General features: G+C 41.1%; 1 protein-coding gene across 8 annotated transcripts in view; it reads left to right on the forward strand.

The window, feature by feature from the left end:
* The first annotated feature begins 289 nt into the window (after positions 1 to 289).
* Positions 290 to 22,722, forward strand: part of Der-2 (Derlin 2) — a 53,067-nt gene continuing 30,634 nt past the window's right edge. The window contains exons 1-5 of one of the 8 annotated variants that reach the window (XM_075684055.1): positions 290 to 594; positions 883 to 942; positions 14,945 to 15,010; positions 16,616 to 16,783; positions 17,080 to 17,275. In XM_075684055.1, the coding sequence (XP_075540170.1) occupies positions 937 to 942; positions 14,945 to 15,010; positions 16,616 to 16,783; positions 17,080 to 17,275 (436 nt within the window). In that variant the 5' untranslated portion in view covers positions 290 to 594; positions 883 to 936. Of the gene's footprint in view, positions 613 to 882; positions 943 to 2,713; positions 2,736 to 14,215; positions 14,259 to 14,944; positions 15,011 to 16,615; positions 16,784 to 17,079; positions 17,276 to 22,722 lie in introns of those variants that run through there. The other 7 variants (XM_075684059.1, XM_075684053.1, XR_012826555.1 and 4 more) reach the window with 7 other exon arrangements.

Raw genomic sequence — 22,722 nt, forward strand, 5'->3', positions numbered from 1 at the left:
CGCCTTCTCAAAAATCCCTAAACAATCCTGTCCTTAGGCACCCAGGATCAGGTCACGTGAGGGATTTTTGTAATTTTGTAAAGGCAGAGTGCGGAAGACGCCAAATTTTCTCTCTCGCACCCGCTCTTAGTCGCGCCTGCGCACAAACGACTGGCGATCCCTCAAATAAACGACTTGTACGTCACGGCTGCCATGTTTTTTTTTAATAATGAGTTTCGGTTTCGTTTGTTTTCGTCAGGCGTGCATTGGCTTATGTTGGCCGGGATAAATAGACTCAATTCATCCCGCAGGTGCCGCAAGCGGCTCCGTCTGTGGCTCCGTGTCGGTGTGATGTCGGCGGTGCTATCTCTCCCTCTGTACAAGCAGTGAATTACACGTGGATTAGTGCGCCAGCTCACCCAGGAAAAACGAAGGAGCCGCTATGCCACTAACCGAACCTGTGTTGTAGCCTGTGGCCCGACTAATGTGTGTGCACTTACCTCGAACACCGACCGAGACGTCATGGCTCTGCGTATGTTGACGCAAGAATTTATGCAAGTCCCTGTTATCACTCGGACATACACTGCAGCGTGCGTGCTTACGACCGCAGCAGTAGTAAGTAGTGGCATCGAGGTACATGCTTGAACGTTGTCGCCTTGCCAATAGATCTCGCATTAATGTGTATTGCGTTGCTGCGTCGTGGTGGGCGTTTTAGGCAGTAAAATGAAAGGAAGCGATATATATGAGACGCGCCACTGGTGCGGCCGTTGTAACGCGTCATTCAGCAGCCGGTTGGTTGCTCTGTGATTCGATTTGTTGGAAAAAGTGCTTGGCTGCTTTGGCGCGCACGCGTTGAGGATGGAAACGGCTCGGCTGCAGTCTGTTTGTGTCCTCTTTCTCCAGGACAACGTGCGATGAAGATGGAACGGAAGCATTGGTAACCGTGGGTAAAACATTATGCAGGTAGAGCACTATAGCTCATGTGTGGAAAGACTTGCATTGTTTTCATGTAAAAATTGATGTGATGACTTACTCGTTTTGTTTGACCTAGGGCACCAAAACATTCATGATAATTTGCGGTAAGGTAGGAAAAGAAGCGCATTTATTTATGAAAAAAGCAACAACCACTTTCAGCTGTTATCACTGTACAAGTTCTTGATTCAGTAAAGAAAAGTCGCTCCAACCAGATGAAAATTGCCAATTGGAACGATTTGGATATTTCCAAGTGTGTTTTGGGACACACATTGGAAACATCCAACAGGTCCATTTGAGCCAATTGGACCATAGGCAGAGTTTTCATTTTTCCAGGCGGGGGGGGGGGGGGGGGGGAGGGGGGCTGGGACCCGATCAGAATTGAGCGCTGAAATTATGGCGTTATATGAGTATATAGAAGACGGAGACAGTTCAATTTCACAGGCTGAGTCCTCATGGGGGCGTAATCTTCCTTCATATAATTGTTGCACACTTGGCTATCACTAATACTGCTTCGCCTCTCCAACAAAACTGCAGCCTCTCCCTTTGTTTTTTTTTCTTTTTCTGTGAGACCGAGTGTAAGCGCTGCTGTGCATGACTGCTGTTGATTCTTATTTTGAGTGAATCCGGCTTGGCCTCGTTTCAGTTACTTAGTGAATTATACAGTGTTCCCCAACTATCATGCATCAACACTTAAAGAAGAGCAGTTGTGTTACTCAAAGAAAACCTATTGCATATTCTTTGCAGTACAGTGGAGTAGCTGCCAGTAATTCTTTCGTTACTGAGATTTCATTTGGTAATTGCAATTAATTAGCTAACTCTAGAAGTACTGTCCTGATTATAAATGTGTCACAGGCATTTGTAAGCATCCTCAAATGACATCTAAGTGTGGTGTTTTCAGCTCTGTACTAATTGCATACAATTCCGACTGGCAAAAAAACTTCACGAAGTATGAAAAATACCACTTGAGTGCGCTCCCACCCGTATCATAAAGCACCGTCCTCAAGTAAGCTGATTCAAAGCAACTGCATTGCCTGTCACAGACCCGAAGAGACAGCACATCACCTTGATAATGATACGGAAGAAGCACCAACAGCAGTTTCACAGCTTCGCAGCTATTCCTTCCTCTCATTTCTACGTCACACTTATGATCCGTATCTCAAGGCCGACTGATTGCATTGACAACAAAAGCCCCTTGATAAGGCGGCCGAAGCGCTGCTCTGACCATGCACATAATGCGAAAAGCAATGTAATAGGCGTAGAATGTTTCAAAATCCCGGCTTCGCTCACACCGCATCGAAAGAGTGCGCGCGAAGTTATATTTCGCGCCAGAAACTTGCTTCGGTAAAACCAAATAAAGTGACCATTTTATTTTTCATGAAAGTGTATACGTGCTGCAAAAACAGGTTCGTGTCAAAAAATAAAAGCGAAATAAACCGACTGGGAAGTGACCAACATGTAGAGGAAAGGCAATACCTGTGCGTTCAAGGAAGTAAATATACCACTTCTAAATGAGCCAAATTGGCAATCAGGATGTCTGCACAAAAAAAAACCACAACAACAGAAAGTCAGATTTCAGTGTACCCTTATTATCTGTGAACACGTAGACTCTGTTGAACACCAGTCTAGAGGATGTGTTGGAATAGGTCTCTTTTTTTGCAGATGGGTAGCACTGTGGCCATTTTATCGTATCTTCAGTGGCTTTCTTGATGACCGACGCCGGAATTCTATGGTGCACATCCATTATCCTTACCTTGAACTAATCTGACGTCCATCTCTATCATGTAAGCACAATCTTTCACATAACCTCAAAGAAAGAAATTGAGTGGAGAGAGGTCAGGTGACCTAGCTAGCTAATTCACTGGCCCGTGCCTTCCAATCTATTGCGCATGAAAAGTCGCATCCAGCGAGTTTTGTTCCCAGCTGGTGCTGTGTGCTGGTGCGTCATCTTGCTGATACCACAGAAGTGGAAGACGTGACAGTGGGACTTTGCTGAGAAACTTGTCCACCAATCCTTCAAGGATTTTGTACTCGTATTGCTGTCCAGTCATTGTCTCATTGAAGAAGATGGGACCAATTATAGCGCTGGCATAAATCCTGAACTGCACATTGAGTGAACACTGGTACTGGTGCCAATTGCGCTTTACCCAGTGTAGATTGGAGACCCTCCAATAGCGTGCATTATGCAAATTCGCCTAGGCTTTTCTGCGAAACTTGGCTTCATCTGTGCACATGATGTTGCTCGAAAAGCCCGGTGACTTATTGGCTTTTGTGACAATCCAATTCAAGAAATCTAGACAGTTCTGCAAGTACCTATCTTCCCGGAATTGATGCTGGTTAAGGTGGTTCGTGTGAAAGGCGTAATTTAACATCCTCCAAACTGATGACTTGGAAATTGGCACCTGGGCGGCCACGTCCTGCACGCTAGCATGAGTGTTTGAGGCTATAAGTGCTAGAACGTCCTTGCATAGGCCAGGACTCAAAGATGGGAGTCCTCGCCACTGTTTCTTGAAGCTGCCGGTTTGTCTCAGGTTTTCATCATTTCTGAAAGCCGATGCATTTGGTCTACTGGCACATTTCCATGCCTGATATATATTTGCGGCCTTCCACTTGTTGCCATTTGCAGATCTCAAAGCAAGGATCATGTTTACGCACCTTTAAACTTTTGCACTGACATTGTCAATTTGCTTTTGTGGGGATAGGTTTAGGGAAAAAAAAAAAAAAGGACATCCGTGCACTTTATCTACGCTAAGACAACAGCTATCATAGCTTGTTTCCAACTAACACCAAATGCGACGTGTTACTTCTGCCGGGGCACGGCAGGTAATGTGCTAGCTCGATCACTGTTTTTCTTTATTTCCTTCATTTCGTTCTGGATAACTCAGAAGGAGCCTGTTCGAGGGCGCTGCTTTATGATGCGGGTGGGAGTGCAGTCACTCGGTATTCTCCATATATAACGGGGTTCATTTATCATTCCAAAAAATATCAGTATGCAATTAGTTAGATGTGCCTTGGCTGTGCCTTCAAATGCCTCATTGACACTTTGGTAATCAGGATAGCATGTCATGAGTTAGATAATTAAATATAATTACCTAATTAAATCTCAGTAATGATACAATTACTGGCAGATTCTCCACTGTATACTGTAAACAATATTCAGTAGATTTTCTTCGAGTAACGCATTGCTCTTTCTTTTAATTCTTGGTGCATGAACTGTTAATTGGACACCCTGTATATATTCATGACCTTTGCATGCAAGTGATGATGTTTCCACCCCATATAGATGTTGTAAATTATTAGAAGAGTTTTTCTTTATGAGTCGTTAGCATTGCTTACTGGAAAGAGAAGCAATACTAAGATGCATAACGTTCACATGCATTTGACACGCCATTGATAAAAGTCTCTGCTGAAGGGGTCAATGAAGTCTATAGGATTTTTTCATGGTAAAAAAAAAGCACTTTGAAGCGTGAACATACAGCAACATATTCATTCTCTGGGCATAGGGTATTTAGAAATATAATTTTAATTGGCTACCTCCATCTCTTTTAAAAATATAATAAACTTTGTCCTGTGTGTATATTTAGATATGTTGTGTGTGTGCATGATGCTTAGAATGGAAATTTAAAACAATGTTGAAGTGAGAAAATATGGATGAGGCAGCCAATGCTAGTGCTTCTAATGCGCGTGTCCTATTGTCAGGATTTGCAGAAATAAAGCGAAAGTATAAACTGAAAGCAGTGGATGTCCGTGCCAACAATGATGCAGTAAGCTATTAGCCCCAGTAAAATTTCAAGTAAGAAGGTCGAGGATAGTCAAAAGAAACCACAAATCGGCACCTATGATTGTACCCCGTTGGTCTCTCAATTGTACTCATTGGGACCAACATTAAGAAACAAAGGTAAGGGGAACATTACATAGGCCCTAATCTTGATATGACACGGACATACTTGAAACTGCTTTCGAGAACGTACTCATGCATGACTACACTATGGCAGTTATCTTTAATGACATACCCACCATCCACCACATGACTATGAGAAGTACATGTTAAGTGCTGTGTACGTGAAATTTGGTTGACCAAGTGGTGTCAGGTGTTCATGAGAAATTGGTAATGTTTAGATTTTTAACTTCAAAGAAAACTAAATGCTTCTCTCCATTGATCATACCAAAATACAAAGTTATTTTATTCAAAACTCACATTATAATTGAAACAGTATGTTTGAAGTCAAGGGTCTGATGGAATCCCGTCTGGTACGTGGATGATGAAACAGTATGATTATCAACTATTTTCTTGTTTCACGAGATTACTCATCCACTGACTACCAGTTGTTGGAGCCAGTTGGAATGTGAAGCTTCATTGATGTCCTGTTGGTACCAACTAGACTTATTTTGATGCCCAATTGAAACTTGGGCCTCCAATGATGTCCAATTTGAACCACTTGGATGCCATTAAAAAAATCCAACTGGACTCAGCACACACACACCAATATATTTGACTGGGTTGCCTAATACCCCTGTCACGCAGCACGTGTAATGTCATTCGCAGTGAATGAGATTGTCTTAATGCAATTTTTTTTGTTTCTACATGGGAATAGTTTATGACACACACAGCTAATGGCATTTGCCCATTGAATGAATTTCCCGAACTATCGCAAGCGTAACTTGTAATCTCGATGACAGGGGCTTGGAAAAATTACAATATTGATAAGTAAAAACGAAATGTAATAATAGTAAAGGTTGTCCTAATTGCTGTTATGAATGTTTAATAAATTTTATGACATCCAGGACGATTGTTAAAGTAGTTTGTGCAGTTATAGTCTTGTTCCCAGTCTCTGACTGGATGCTAGCACCTCTTGTGAGCCGTGTTTACAAATGCTCATCCATTTTTTTTTTCCATTTCTGCATATTGTTTTCAATGTGGGGCTGCGCTAAAGTCCATCCAGCAACTACGGAAGCAAACTCTGCAGCTTCGTCAATGGGGGATGAGAAGCGAAAAGTGCACTGGGCCGATGACGAGACATGCATGCTGCTGAACATGTTGGCAGACCACCTCACCGGATCAATTGAAGTGATAGCGCTAGATTGACAGGGACATAAAAGACGATAGGATGTGTGCTCAATCCAGTGCTATGACTTCAATTGATGCAACGAACCAACTAGCCCAAAAATCTGCACTCTGCCTCACGGATTTGCGCAAGGCAAAGCGCAACCTGAAAGTATACATGTAAATTGCCGAGTGCGTGCGTGTGCATGCCACGCTAAAGCCCATCCACCAACCACGGAAGCCAACTCTGCAGCTTTGTCAGCGGAGAATGAGAAGCAAAAAGTGCACTGGGCCAACGACGAGACACACATGCTGCTGAAAGTGTGGGAAGACCACCTCACCGATTTGCGCAGGGCAAAGCACAACCTGAAAGTATACATGTAGATTGCCGAGTGCCTGCGTGTGCATGGTGTCGATAAACATAGCCCTCATTTTGTATACCCGTGTAGACAAGGAATGCGAAACCGCAATGACATTCGGCACGAATGTAATTTACTGTGTAAGGCATTACATGTGCCGTATGACAGAGGTACTATAGCACTACTCATCAAGGAGGCCTTGAAACAATCTTGACAATTGTGCACGAGTGCAATGTGTTAGTATCTAGATCCTTCTGATCGTCAGGAGCCAAGTTTAAGTGCTCTGTAGTCTGCATCAATTTTATTGACTAGTAACTTGTTCATCATCTGCATCATTACACATAACAGCGGCGCCAACTGCGCTTACACCCACCTCTGCCCATTATACTTAGAATGGGTGACTTCATCATGTCGTACAGTTTCCAACCATAATTACTAGAGGGAAATCTGGCACTGTGATTGTTCAGCTACCATAGGAATGATGGTTAGTGCATGGATTTGGCTGATTCTTGTGCTTGTGGCTTCAAATGTTCTTGTGGCTTTGTTTATTATGCTTTATCTGCCTTCATTGTCGTAAAGTTCAAAGCATTCTATACTTTCCCAAGTGCAGAACACTGTGAACTTGCGTTTGCTACTTGCATAATTGCTACTAATTGCAACGGTCGAGCCTGTCGAGGAGGCCAAATCTAAACTCGCCAAGCATCTCAATGCGCTGGCTTGCCCTAAGAGCTTACCACTGTCATTGAAAAGGAAAGTGTAGAATCATTGGATTCTGCCGGTGCTAACATATGGGGCAGAAACTGGGAGGTTAACAAAGAAGCTCGAGAACAAGTTAAGGTCCACGCAAAGAGCGATGGTACGAAAAAATTTTTTCCGTAACGTTAAGAGACAGAAAGAGAGTGGTGTGGATCAGGGAGCAAACTGGGATAGCCGGTATTCTAATTTATTTTAAGAGAAAGAAATGGAGTTGGGCAGGCTATGTAATGTGTAGGACAGATAACCAGTGGATCATTAGAGTTACAGAATGGGTTTGAAGCAAAGTGTAGTCGAGGACAGCAGAAAATTAGGTGGGATGATGAAATTAGGCAATTTGCAGGCATGAGTTGGAATTGGCTAGTGCAAGACCAGTGGGTAATTGGAGATTGCTGGGAGAGGCCTTCATCCAGCAGTGGACATAAAAATTAGGCTGATGATGATGAACTTTGTTGAATATTATTAGTTTACAAAGTCACAAAGCCGTTTGAAGCCAGTAGGATGAAGTTAAAGCAAATCTGTAACCATCATTCCCATGCTGGCTGGACCGCCCTGCTTGCAGCTCCAGTATGCACTAGCGTCAGAGTTACCTCTGGTAATTAATGTATGAAAATCTATGCATAATGTCACCAAGGCAACTGATCGGATTGGCCACTCGTGTGACGACTTCGGAAATGCTTCAAATATGTTGCTCCACTAAGCTTCTCGGTAATGTCATATATAACGTATACATAGGGAAAACGCGGAGAAGGCGGGAGATGGAAATTCAAGACGACGAGCAAAACGAGAACAAGGTCAAAGCGGGAGCCAATGTTTTGACAAGTGGACTTGTCTTTTTCAAGGCGACATATGCTTTCCTCAGCACAGTATATATAGGGAAGGTCCTTATAAAGGGGAGAGGGGGTTAAGCTGGGTGGGTGAGGCAACGACTGGGGGTGTAGAGTTTGATTGGTTGATTGACTTTATTTCCTTCTTTTGCAATATAAAATTTGCACACACTGAGTGGACCCTTAGCCCTAGGCTAGTTTGGGTCTAAAAAAAGAATTTTGTTTTATTACAATGGCTATTCGGATGTAGTAAACAACTTTGAACAATCATCAAATATAAAATCAACAGGTTTATCAACAATAAAGCATGCAATTTTGATGAAATACTAAATATAGCATAATGCCAAGCAATCTTGATCAAATTTAGTATAAAATCGAACCTACATTATACAAAAGTATACTTGAAGAAGAAAAAAAAAAGAGGTAAACATAATCTAGGGGGGGGGGGGGCTGAAGAAATGCAAATGAGTTGCACATTTGATAAATATTTGATTACGTCAGGGATTTGTTAACTGTTCCATGTAGTGTTGTTGCAATGCGTTAGCGAAATCAGGTAACATTTTTGTTATAAAAGGAATAGCATTCCAGATTTTAATACCACAGAACTTTAGCAGATGTTCACCATAGACGTTATTAGTAGGAGGTATATTTAAATTATTAAAAGATAATTGTCTAGTACAATGAGAAGGCGCGTGAAATGATACATGAAAAGGATGATTGTAATTTACAGTGGTGTACACATATGTTGCTATATTTAATTTCCATAAGAGGTCGAATGGCAGAATCTGCAATCTGTAGAACAAAGGCTTGCTAGGATCTCTATGCTTAGAGTTATTTATGATTTTCTCAGCACATTTTTCCATTCAGCTTACTGGGTCCAGATAAGTTTGGTACGTGCCTCGCCAAGACTCAGTGCAATATGAGAGGTGACAATGAATAAGAGTAAAGTAAAGCATTGGTAGCATGGTGGTACCAAAGTAACTATGGGCCCGAGTTAGAACACGACATCCCGAAGCTAATTTGGAGCAAATACATTGAATCTGCTTTTGTCAGTGTAAGCTGTAATAGATCTATAATGACTCGAAGGTGCTTAAATGAAGATATTTGTTTGATCTCAGACTCGTTTATTACCAGCTTCATTTCATTGGTGCTTGCAGATTTCCACCTGGAATGGAAGGCGACATATTTAGTCTTTCATTTTCGTTCATAGTTAGCCTGTTATTTGAGAACCATCAGGCAATATTTTTTAATTCAACGTTTGCTTTCACCTTAAGATCATCTGGACTGTTAGCTGGACTATTAGCAGTAACTATAATGCACGTATCATCAGCATACATCAACATGTTAGAAGATTCCAATATGTGCGGCAAGTCATTCACATAATAGGTTAAAAAGCAACGGTCCGAGCACTGACCCCCGACGAACACCGGTGCGGAAGTACCACATAGAAGACGTGATGGCATTCACTACCACTGCTTGTTGATATCGTGAGGGTAATTTGAAAGTAGCACAACCCCCCCCCCCCCCTCCCGAAAACTGCAATTTGTTAATTTATCCAGTAGTACACTGTGATCAACGATATTGATTGCCTTTTTGAGATCTAAGAAAAAAACATCTAACTTACTGTCATTGGAGCAGTGGGAGGCACAGCTCGCCTGCTCCGACCTGGCAGGACAAAAGTCCTTAATGAGCCAGGTCAGGCAGGCGGCAGAGGCCAGTGGGGCCCTGGACTGAGAGGCTCCGACCACCCCTCCTTCAAATCTTTTCCATTGCAATAAAGTTTCTATCTATCTATCTACTGTCAGTGAATGTTGTGTTTATTATTTGAGTAAGAGTCGTAACGGCAGGGGATGTAGAGAAATTTGGTCCAAAGCTGTGTTGCTGAGGAGACGGCACGTTATACTTTGAAATATATTTATGAAAACACTTGGCAAGAAGTTTTTTAGATTAGCCTGTAATCAGTTGGGTGAGAGCGGTTGTCATTTTTGTATACAGGAACGGGTGTATATGGGTTTTTAAGCAGTATAGGTAGGTTGCTACTTCTACTGAATGGTTGAATGTGCAGCATAAAACTGGTCCAAGAACAGTGGTATTCTCTTTAACAAACCTTACAGTTATCCCATCTAATCCTGCCAACTTCTTTGTTGGCAGTCCCAGCACTATAGATCTGATTTCTTCGTGGTCGATGTCGTACATTACAAAAAAATTGGTATTAGAATTTGGAAGACTACGTTGATTTGTAGGCTCCATAAAATTTTCAGCTAAACTTGGGCCAATGGAAGAAAAATAAGCATTAAATATTTCAACCATGTTGCTATCAATGACATCAGGAAGTACTCTTGGCGTGCGAGATTTGCTAATGACTTCATTCGCAATTTCCGAAGTTTTTTCGAATTACCGTTCGCCTGTTCTATTTGACGTGCATGATAATCCTTTTTACTCGCTCTCATCATTGCGACCGAATTGTTATGCATTGATTTGAACTGACGTAAATAATATTCATTATCTTTATCACATTTCCATTTATCATACCAGTAATCCTCGCTCTTTATGACGTCCAGAGTCCATTTACTCATCCAGGGACATAGTGGCATGTCACAAGAATGAATCGACACTTTTCTACTGCGTCTTTCGATTGCATTTTTAAGAACCGAAACCAAGTTTAAAAATTCTTTATTAATGTCATCATGCTATATATCCCCTAATTAGCTGTGAGAATAGCATTTTTTAAAACCATGTAGTCTATTTTTGTTACAAACCTTGGCCCATCATGTTTTTTTCTTCTGTACATTGTTGACAGAGACAAATATTGGCAAGTGATCTGTAATGGGCTTATCATAAACACCAGCAATAATATTCTCCGCAGAATTTGTTAATGCATGATCAATCGAAGTAACAGACATGGTCGTTATTCGTGTGGGTACCGTGATGAGATTGCGAAAGTGATACGGCTTCAGTAAGTGCATAGTGTAATCATGGGCTGAACTACTGGTATCAGTGTTCATATCACCAACAATAACAACCAACTGTTTCATATTATTTGTTAGTACATTAAACATTGTTTCAAGTTTATCAAGAAAGGAGACAAAGCAAGGATTCGGGGGACGATAAACTACACCGGCTGTAAGTTAGTATTCCAGCCTGACGAATTCAATGGCCCGTGTGCTGTATGAAAGTGACGGAAGGATCGTAAATGAATGCTCATTTTTCACAAAGAGAGCAACGCCTCCCCCACGGAAGAGAGAATCGTGCAGCTGCAATAACATTGTTTGATAAGGAATGACAATATCCTCGCCCTTCTTTAGCCACGTTGACAGCGATGACGTCAAATCGTTGCGGCTGCTGAGTTACAAACAGTGAGAAGAAGATTAAGATCTTTCCTTATGCTGCGAATGTTGCTATGGAATACTGACATACTTCAGTGAGTATATATGTTGTCATCATGTAATTTTGTATGAGACATAGTTAGTAGCCCTTGGCATTAAGGTAGCAACATGAGAAAATTAATTATGCCACATTGCCAAGATTGTCCTCGCACGTCGCATGAACAATGCGCCAATTCTTATTTTTTCGCATCAGAATCTTGCCATCAGCCACCCACACAAACTTCCAGTTTTTCTCCCACTTTATCTGTATGGCCTTTCCAAGTAGCACCTTTCAGGGCAGAGCTGTTTGTTCAGGAACACCGGCTTGTTTCTCTCAATGCCAAAAGTTGACCTATTCAATCTGTTTTTTAGCAGCTCACAAGATGCTGTCCCGTGTCGACCTAGATAGAAATTTCACAACCACGTTTGGTGGTCTAGTTCCTTGAGTTTGTACATGATGCACAGCATCAACAGTGTTCTCGGCCAGCTTTATGCCAATCTATGTTGCAATTTCATTAATAGTCAGGGCGACGTCTTCATCAGATGTGTGTGGAATTCCTTTAAGTTCAATATTTTTCTTTCTGCTATACTGTTTAGCCCAATTAGCTGCTGCTTAAAAGGAAGTTTTAGCTCGGGTGCTCCTATCTAAATAAATACATGTAAAAGGAGAATTCGTCTTTTTTGGCAACCACTCCACCAAATTTGACAAGGTTTGTTGCATTCAAAAGGAAAACTTAAAATCCAGTGTCTGTTGGTTTCGAAGTTTTGATTTAGTTCACAAATTTTTTATTAAAAATTAAATAAATTTTCTGAAAACGAACTATCATGTTTAGAACTCCGTAACTCAGCAATGAAACTTAATATCACAATTCTGTGAATTTCATCTAATAGTACATCTAAAGCAGACAAAATTGATATGTTACACATGATTCTAAAAAAAAATGTAATATAGAAATACAACTTTTGCAGAACCCTTGTACAGAACGTGATGAATTCACGTTAAGATATAAATTGGCATATTGAATTTGTCTGCTTTGAATGATCTAATAGGTGCCGTATACAGAATCGTGATATCTGCTCTTGATACAGAGCTATTAATTTGTAAACTTGGTGCTTCTATTTTATTTTAACTTCTGAATTTTTGAAAATTCTTGTAACAATATAAAAGCCCTAAATCGAAGTTTCGTTACCAACAGTCACTAGAATTTAACTTTCTCTCTCAAATACAACAAATTTCATTAAAATCAGCCCAGTGGTTATATCAAAAAAACATTTCTGCATTTTACATGTATTTGAATAGGCCGCATTGGAGTTAAGCCCGAGCTAAAGCTTCCTCTTAGTTTCTTTCATTTCCTTATTTAGCTTGCTGTTGCTTTTTTGGCATTCTATGCTGCGATTCTTTACTTCGGAAAGTTCAGAACGTAATGTCTTCATTTAGGTTCTGAAGTCTTCAAACTCTCATTAATGCATCCCATTGACTTTGTGACAGCGATCAATTCGGCCTAGATAGCATTCATGGTTGGATCCTTATTCTTGATCATGCTAGTCAGATTGGACATAGCTTTAACAAACTGCTTAGTCATTTCCACCAAAACTTTCGTGACTTCCTTGATGCTGCCAGGGGGTTTATAGAGCAGGGACTTAGCAAAGTCAGACAAAGCATCTGGTGCACCTGACATGATTGTACAGTAAAGTAAGCAAACAAATTAAAAACAGGTTCTTCAGAGTGGCCCTGCAGCCACAAAATTAACAAACGAAGCAATAGGATATGTGTTGTTCCCACCTGTAATGTTGTAAGACGGCGGTTAGCAGGCATGAAGGCCGGCTGCCAGGACCGTTCTGAAGTGCAGAAAGTAGCTGTGTTGTAGTTAATATAGGGAAACATGATGCCGCCCCTCACCTCAGTCCTCAAACAGATGAATCCGTGCTTGACCGTTGAATACGATGTCTATCAGGGCATGCATGCATCCGATGTAGGGTAGTTTGGTCTATGCCAAACCCACGAGGAATTCTTCACTCCATCAGATAGTGTCCAGGCAGACCTGTGCACTCAATCAACCATGGAGAAAGGAAGGGGGGGGGGGGACTATCTGCTCTGCTGCGGTGAGCTATTGTCTTTCTGAAAGAGCTCCAGCGTAGCAGTTAATCCCCTCCCCCCCCCCCCACACATCGTTTAGGCCCCTTCCACGAAAAAACACACAGCCTACTGACGCACGGCCGTCTGAAAAGCACACCTTTCTTTTCAATTCTACACCCCCACCGCTAACACACTCTTGGTCGTCGCCGCGCCCACCCGCCTTACTCCCCTCTCCCCTTTAGAAGAACCCTCCCTATATACTGTGCTGAAAAAAGCATATGTCACCTTGAAAAAGACAAGTCCACTAGTTGAAACATTAGTTCCTGCTTTTACCTTGTTCATACGTATATAATTTGTGTACCTGTACAGACAAGAACACAAAGAAATGTAGACATTTACTCAAGGCAACTGTTGTCTACACACACACATTTTTGTGCATGCAAGGAAACGAGGACAATAAAGAGTATCTTCTAAAAAGCTTGGTGCTATGTTTGCACAGCTAAAAAGGAATGTCAATACTGTTAGTGCAGTGACATCTGTAGACGTGTAATCTTGCACAAACATATGGTGGTCTTTTGGCGGTAGACTCATGAACAGTGAGAACTACCTCAGTTCGGGCCAGTTGGTGCAGCATACTGCAAATTTAACCTGTGCAAATAAACAAGGATGCAAGAAACACATATACACAGGACCAGTGCAGTCTTGTATATATGTGTTTCATGTATCTTGTTTATTTGTGGCAGTTAAATTTGCAGTATGTCTCTAATGGGGCTAGTGCTGCACTCTGATATCCTCCTCAGGGATGCTTATAAACAAGCACTAGTATTTTCGTGCTGCAGGTGTGTGCAGGGAGTAAACTTGAAGTGGCTGCATGCTGTAGAGGTGAGCACTGCATTTAACAATTCCAAATTTGACACCCCCATCACCACAGTGACAAGAAAAGCATTAGAAACAGTTGTGCAGACACGCTTGGCTCAAACGAACTTACGTGGAGAACACCTGTATCACATGCCCAAGGGTGTCAGAAATGAACCCACATAAACCCTGTTTAGGTCCTGTTGAGGTGTTGTGTATATTTGCGAATTCAGGGGTAGCAACATTTCTTGAGAAGAGAAGAACCACTTGCAACTCTTTTTGATATAGCACACTCTCACGAAATTATTGTGAGAAAGTATTCTATAAGAGGTACTCTCCATGTCTGTGCAGGATTCGTGGGTACAGCAAACGATCATTTCAGGGACTCTTTAAAATATATATCACTTAGTTGGTCATTCACCTGCCCAGTGATTGCTTGCCATTTGCTGGTACAAACAAGGCCTGTTCAGGCTCACCCAGGGCCCATTTTGTCTATTTATTGTTGTGTCTTCGGCGCTGTGAATATGTGTCGCAGTCTGTTTCGTTTATCCACTGCAACCATACGCAGATGTGACTTTGCATATGAGGTATTTATAGAAGCCTGTACTATCACACGGTGTGCTGTTATGTGCCCATTTCTTGACTGCGCGGTATTGGCTGGATGTTCAATTTTGGTGCGGTTGCCTCATAAGCCTGTTTCTTTCTCATTGCAGCACCTAGATATTATCTCTCCATTCCAACTGTACTTCAACCCAACCCTGATAATTAAACACTATCAAGTAAGTATCTTGCCTTAGAAATGAAGTTGTGGGGAGCAGCCTGTTTTCACTACAGTGTAAGCATTTTCTTGTCCTTGAGTGCACTAGCACTTGTGAAGACATCAGAACACCTGAGTACATTGTGTTCAGTGCTTCTGTGAACTGTTGCTGTGCTAATTAACTGCAAGATAATCCGTACCTTTAGAGGTAGTAACTGCAAAGGGGGTTGGTGTACATGGCTGCCTGCCTTTATCATAGCCCATGTTTATACAGGTTAAATTATGTAAGGTATGGTGGATTAGCCAGAAAATGGATGCAGGCATCAATTGCAATGTTCACAAGAATAACATTTTACTGAAGCTCTTGACCAGCTTGAGCACAAAAGTGCTGTCAGATAACTGCAGGAGGGCATGTCTTTGTTGCAGGGCAACTAAGACCCATTTTAATCAAACAACTCTTCTTTGTTGCATTGTGAAAGCTGGGCATGTTGATCAAAGAGTCGAGATGGGAGACGTGTCGCTCCTTCTAGCAAACATGTTCTGCTGTTGAGCTCTTCCTTCGTACTACTAGGGCCATGAGCATTGTGTTTCCCTTCTGTCCCTCTTCACTGGGTGCTCAATGTATGAAGGCGCACATGTGGCGGCACTCTTTCATCAAGAAGGTGGGGGTCTACAGCTTCTTCAGACCATGTGATTAGCACCTCACATCACCGGTTTTCCTGATCTGGAGAACATGGATGAAATTTTAGGAGACATCTTGTGTATCTTTTGCATCTTGTGTGAGCTTCTATGTGGCTGTGTAGCTGTAGTGTAGACCAGCTACTCCTCCTTTGAGACGCACCACCAGCGTAAACTAGCGACTCCTTGCATGGCACCCTCTTGTTAGCTAAGTAGTGATATGGTAGCATAACTGAGTGTTGCAGGAACACCACGTATATGTGTCTGGCTCAAACTTTGCATGGAGGTAGCATTTTTGCAGTGGAACTATTTTAAGTTCATTACTTGCCTGTTTCGTGTGGTAGAAATCACAAGTTGGCAGAAAGAGTAAAAAGCAAACTTGTCAGTAGAAAAGGAAAAATTTGCAGGAACGTAACTGTTGCACCACCTGTCAGTTCCACAGCAAAACTAACCACATGCTGGGTTTTGCCCCAGCAAGGACGAATGGCAGAACTGTTCCATTTCTTGCCAATTCGGTTTTGCATTGTTTCAGATGACTTCTGTTGTGCCGCTTTTTTTGTCTTTTAGCCAAGCATTCTTTTCAGCTTTTATTGTGTGTACAAGTTACTTCCACAAAGTATCAAGTTGCCATATTTCATTGTACCATGTGACACATTTACGTTAGTATTGTGGGAGAGAGAGAAACAACTTTATTTGACCAAGGGGTTCGGGCATGTAGGTAGCTGTCAAGTGCTACAGTGTGCATATATTACAAAGGTACTTAGACACTGAGTGCATCAGGCTTGCCTCTACCTCAGCTATTATGCATTGGATGAATGGCAATGCTGTGTAGAATTGAGTTATCAGCATTCTCTGTATCTGAATTGCACCTGCAATGTCACTACTGTTATTTATGAACCATGTGCTTTGCTTACAAGCAGTGAATTGGAAATTTGCTCACCTTGTGCAGGTATGGAGATTGATAACAACTTTCCTGTTTTTTGGCACTCTTGGTTTTGCCTTCTTCTTCAACATGCTATTTACTGTCCGATACTGCCGAATGCTCGAGGAAGGCTCGTTTCGAGGAAGGACAGCTGACTTTTTCTACATGTTTCTGCTTGGTGGATCATTGATAATTGTATCCTTTTTATGTTTGGTTCTGGAGTTGACTCTTTGGAGATGTAACAGAACATGGTCGGGAAATTTGCGCATTGCATTGCTAAATGCACATACAAAATTGTCAGTGATGTCAACGAACGCCCTTTGCTGCATCAAGGCATAGTGCCTGATATTATTTTGCACTCAAATAGAACATTGTTTTAAAATATGCTGTACTTAATACAGCAGCCACCGATGCTCTGAAATGTGACCTTAAACACATGAAAGTGAGGAAGGTGCAGCCAATTGGTTTAACATTCCTTAGTGCCACTGCAGGTCATAGGGATGTTTGTCAACCAGCTGTTCCTGGGCCACGCCTTCACGACAATGCTAGTGTACATTTGGAGTCGGCGGAACCCGTACTTCCGACTCAACTTCTTTGGGCTCATAAACTTTCAGGCACCATACCTGCCGTGGGTGCTGCTGGGCTTCTCACTCATTCTGGGCAACTCTGTGATTGTTGACATCGTAGGTGAGGCCTGAGTCTATTCCACCTTTGCACTCAACTGGTTTAATGCAGCCAAATCGGATACGGCACTGGTTGCCAACAAAACAATGCTTTCTTGTGCACACATTGGTGTTCTCTCTGTGATGAAATGACACGAGGCAGTTTACTTGTTGGAAAAATAACAAGCTGAAACAAACTAGTTTTATTTGTTTGTTTTGGCACTCATTTTGCAGTTTTACTAGACACTATAGCAGGTACAAAACTGACTCTGTCATCATAACTGTTTGTGGGCTTTAATGATGTGCCATTGGTAAAGTTGGCTACATCACACGGTTGTTTGGTTGTATAACCCACATTGTGCTTTGGTGGAATCTGTGGTTGCGCATGCATACAAGTAATGCATTATTTGAATGCTAAAAGAACACAGAGGACGAATAATTAAGTGATAATGGAGGACTGTACTTCTCAACTTGTGAGAGGATTAAACACAAGTGCTGTCCTCAAGCTCACACTGACTTCATGGACTATGGGCTGGATACCAACTGCTGTTTGGTCAAGCAAGTTCAGTCCAGAAGGAAACAAAACTCACTGTAATCTTTTGAAAACTTTTACTGCTTAAAAATGGCACATGAATATACATTAGAATATTCATGAATAACTTTAGAATATACTTCCATTCCTCTTCCATTGCTTGCTTCATGGCACGTAACTTCTCGTCTTTGCCTTCTTCACACTTTCTTTTACTTCACCCATTCAGGACACACCCTCTTAAAATGCCCGTTCAGAACATCATCCCATTTATCTCATACTCGCCCCTTGGCAGCGATAAAGTGCCGGATGACGGCGATGAGCAGCTCATTCTTCCCCCGTGCCGTAACACTTTGGAACGCACTCCCGAATAACATTGTTTCGTGTAGCGACCGCAAAACATTTCGTGAGAAACTAAACTATTTTGATAATGCCAACATAACCACATAAATACTACACTTGTCTTATTAATACTTATCGCCTCGTTGGTACTGTTTATATGTTCCTTTTTCTTTTTTGTAATCTTTCTCTCCTTTTTTGTACCTATTACCATCAATGCGAACTTTCTTATGTAATGCCTTCGGGCCCTTAAGGTTGAATAAATGAAATGAAATGAGAATTCACAATGTCATGCTGGTATGCTGTTTTGATGAAACAAAAAAGGGAAGCCACAATATGAATGAAAATATCATTTTGATAGAATATCTTCATGGACCTTTTGTGTCCCATTAACCACCCCTTCCATGCCACGCTGTTATCCCGAATTCTGACTGAATATAGCAAAAATTTTTATTGAAAAAAATTTGTTTAGAAAAAGAATTGCAGACAATGTTTTTCATCTTTATTTATTCAAATTCTTGCATATTATTGCAAAACTGAAGCTTAACAGTACTATGCCATATACTGTGCAATAGATGTGAAAAAAATTTCAGCAGAACCCATCTCATGCTGGCTGTTGATGGTAATCCGTTAGCATTAACTGCACGTTCATTAACTTGCGTTGCCTATAAGCTCATGTTACACATTATACAGTGTGTTTCAGCTAACTTTAGCGAGAGTTATGCCAGAGTTTGCCAGAGAAATATGCCGATGCACTCTAAGACGACGCAACCAAATGCATGTTCCTCACTTATGTATGTAGTGGGTCATGCTATGTTTTGTATTTTGCTTAATTAGATAATTAGTCAAGATTAACGACTTTGGGCAAAAAGTTCAAATTGGAAAGTTGCAGAACGGTTTGCAACACGTCCTATTAGACAGTTTCTAACTTTCTATTTATTAAGTATTAGTGCTTTTCAGCTTACTGCAGATGCCCGCGAAATAAAAAAAATACCATGTGACAGACCCGCTTGCGTGTCATGATTGCACTACTCCCAAACGTTTTGCACTCAAACGAACATATTTACCCGCCATGGTTGCTCAGTGGCTATGGTGTTGGGCTGCTGAGCACGAGGTTGCGGGATCGAATCCCGGCCACGGCGGCCGCATTTCAATGGGGGCGAAATGCGAAAACACCCGTGTGCTTAGATTTAGGTGCACGTTAAAGAACCCCAGGTGGTCAAAATTTCCGGAGTCCTCCACTATGGCGTGCCTCATAATCAGAAAGTGGTTTTGGCACGTAAAACCCCAAATATTATTATTATCAAACGAACATAGCAATGCATTTAGCCGGGTGTGCTGCCGCTGCGTCTGCTTATCGCTTTCATGAACCGCCGCGAGGGAAGCACATCGCTGGCGTAAATCGCAGAGCCAATGCTTTCGTCACTGCCTTGTCGCCTTTTATTTATTTATTTATTTATTTACACAATACTGCAGGCAGCAATGCTGCCCAAGCAGGAGCGGGTTTACATAAAATGCTTTATCTACATATTTTCAAATGAAACATAAGAAGTGCATTCAACAACACATTCCGGTAAATGATTCCATTCTTCACTCGTAAGTGGAAAAAATGATTTCTGAAAGATTTTAGTTCGAGCAAAGTATGACTGAACTACTTTAGAATGAAAAATATGTGACGACCTTTGTGGAACATCGGTAATATATGTGGCATTTGCTAAACCTGTTTGATTATGAAACAACAAGTAAAAAAAATTTTAACCTGGTGATTTTACGGCGCACGTGGAGCGGATCAAGTTGGCCTAACATGCCAGAAATTGATGGCGATGTTTTGTAATCAGAGCAAATAAACCGTGCAGCCAGGCGCTGAATTAGTTCAAGTTTGTCAATTTCCTTTTTAATGAACGGGTCCCACACTATGGAAGCATACTCTAGGACTGGGCGTACGAGGGAACGATAAGCTTGCAGCTTGACAGATGAAGGGGACTTCTTTAACTTTCTACGTAGAAAGCAAAGTTTTTTGAAAGCTTCGTTGCATATGTTGTTAATATGGGTGTCCCATTTGAGGCTACTGTTAATTGTTATGCCTAAATATTTAACAGAGGTAGTATAAAGTGGTAAGTATATAGTGGTAAGTATAAAGTGATAAGTGGTAGTATAAATGTGGTAAGTATAAAGTAGTGGCTTTCGTTTTAACGTTATTGTCATTGACACTGTTTTGGAAAAGTTTATTTGCATTCCTCTGTTGTCGCACCAGTCCGTGAATTTACGGAGACTATCGTTATTTTATTTTTATTATTATTATTTTAAAATATTGTTGGCTATCTTGGCCGTAACAGGGTGGGTACAGCAAGTTTGCACATAGTGTAAAAAATGTAAACACCTTACAAATGTAAATAGGACATGAAGCAATGAATGTTGGAAATACAATGCAAAACAAATAACGAAATACAATAGTTTGGCTAAGAAATACATGTTTCTAACATTGTGACAGTGATATTGGAAGCAGCATAAAAGAAAGACTATTGTATGTATTTCTAGAATAGTGTGGTAATGTTTGCACGGCACTACTAAGATTCAATTTCATAAAAGGTTTTTAATGCGTTCCTCAAAGATTTTAATGCTACTCGACTGCAAACAGACGCCGGCAAACTGTTCCATTCCTTAATCGTTCGCGGAAAAAATGAATAAGCGTACATGTCCAGATGTGCTTTTGGAATTGAGAACATGCAATGATTGCTTGACCTGACATTTCTAGCTTGCCTGGGAGCAAGATAGGGTGTGGTTTCAATATTGAAGTGACGTTTTGATAACAAAAAAAGAAATTTAAGTCTAGCCAACTTCTGCCGTTAAGCCAGTGGAGGCAAATCAAGCAACCGAAGCATTTCGGTAACAGAGTCAGTACGATAATACCGGGAAAGAATGAACCTTGCAGATTTTCTCTGTATCTTCTCAATGCGGTTTACTAATCCTGATTGAAATGGATCCCAAATGACACTGGCATACTCTAATGTTGGTCTAATGCAAGTTAAATATGCAAGTAGTTTGATGGGTGTCGTTGCTAGCTCTAATTTTCGGCGAAGGAACCATAACTTTTTTTCTGCAGCTCCACAAATTTTGTCTATGTGTGATTTCCAACTTAAGTCTTTCGAAATTGTTAAACCTAGGTATTTTATCGTTTCAGCTTCGGTTAGAATTGTTGAGTTCACCTCATAATTACACTCAATAACATGCTTTGTCTTGTTTGTAACTCTGAGCATGACTGATTTAGATTCGTTAATTTTCATTTTACTTTTTGCGGCCCAGACTTCTACAGCTTTTCCCGGCCACGGCGGCCGCATTTCGATGGGGGCGAAATGCGAAAACACCCATGTGCTTAGATTTAGGTGCACGTTAAAGAACCCCAGGTGGCCAAAATTTCCGGAGTCCTCCACTACGGCGTGCCTCATAATCAGAAAGTGGTTTCGGCATGTAAAACCCCAAATATTATTATTATTCTACAGCTTTAAGGGCTTGACTAAGTGATGCCTGATCGTTTTGTTAAGTGTATCCTGGCATGAAGAACTCCTTACAGTGGAATAAATGACACAATCATCAGCAAACAATTTTACCTTCACATTAGGATCCAAATTTTTAGCAATATCATTTACATAGATAAGAAACAGCAGGGGTCCTAACACTGACCCCAGTGGTACACCAGATAAAACAGGCAGGCTATTAGATTTCACACCATCGATTTCCACAAACTGAACACGATTCGCTAAATAAGCTTGAATCCAATGTACTATATTTACTGGTAATCCAAGTGTTTTAAGAATTTCAATTAGATTTGCATGTGGCACACGGTCAAATGCCTTTGACAAGTCTAGGAATATAGCGTAAACCTGCAGGCGGTCATCAATGGCACTGGCAAAGTCATGTACAATGGATAACAATTGAGGTTGAAAACTTTCTACGAAAGCCATGCTGAAAATCAGCAAAAAATTTATTCGCTTCCAAGTGGTTAGATATGTGATTAGCGATAATATGCTCCAAGAGCTTACAACACGTGCTTATGAGGGAAATATGTCTATAATTGTTAGAAATAAGTTTATCACCTGATTTAAACACCAGTATTACTTTGGCCGTGAGCCAGTCTTTCGGTACTGAGCTCTGTTTAAGAGATGCATTAAAAATAATGTATAGGAATTCAGAAATTAGTTCGGAGTAGCGTTGAAGAAAGTTGTTAGGCAAACCATCGGCTCCAGGCGATTTTTTTACGTCAATATCAAGCAACATAGTACGAATTCCTTCACGACGAAATGTCAGGAATTGATTGAGATGTAGGTAGTGTATATGATTTATCATGGGCGCTAAAAACTGAAGGTCTAGTGAATGCTTTATAAAATGTGTCATTTAATTCATTGATGATATCATTAAGATTAGAACTTACGCTGTTGTTTATTCTTAGCTGCTGAACAGTATGATTAGAGTCAGACAAGAAATGCCAAAACTTGTCTGGGGAGCTTTTCAGGAATGTAATCATAGTCTGATTATGAAATATGTCACGGGCGTTGCGAAGCTTGATGAGTAAAGCATCCCTTAAAGAGCGGAATTCGGTACTCTTA

The sequence above is a fragment of the Dermacentor variabilis genome, chromosome 3 (assembly GCF_050947875.1).
Source record: "Dermacentor variabilis isolate Ectoservices chromosome 3, ASM5094787v1, whole genome shotgun sequence".
NCBI lineage: Eukaryota > Metazoa > Arthropoda > Arachnida > Ixodida > Ixodidae > Dermacentor > Dermacentor variabilis.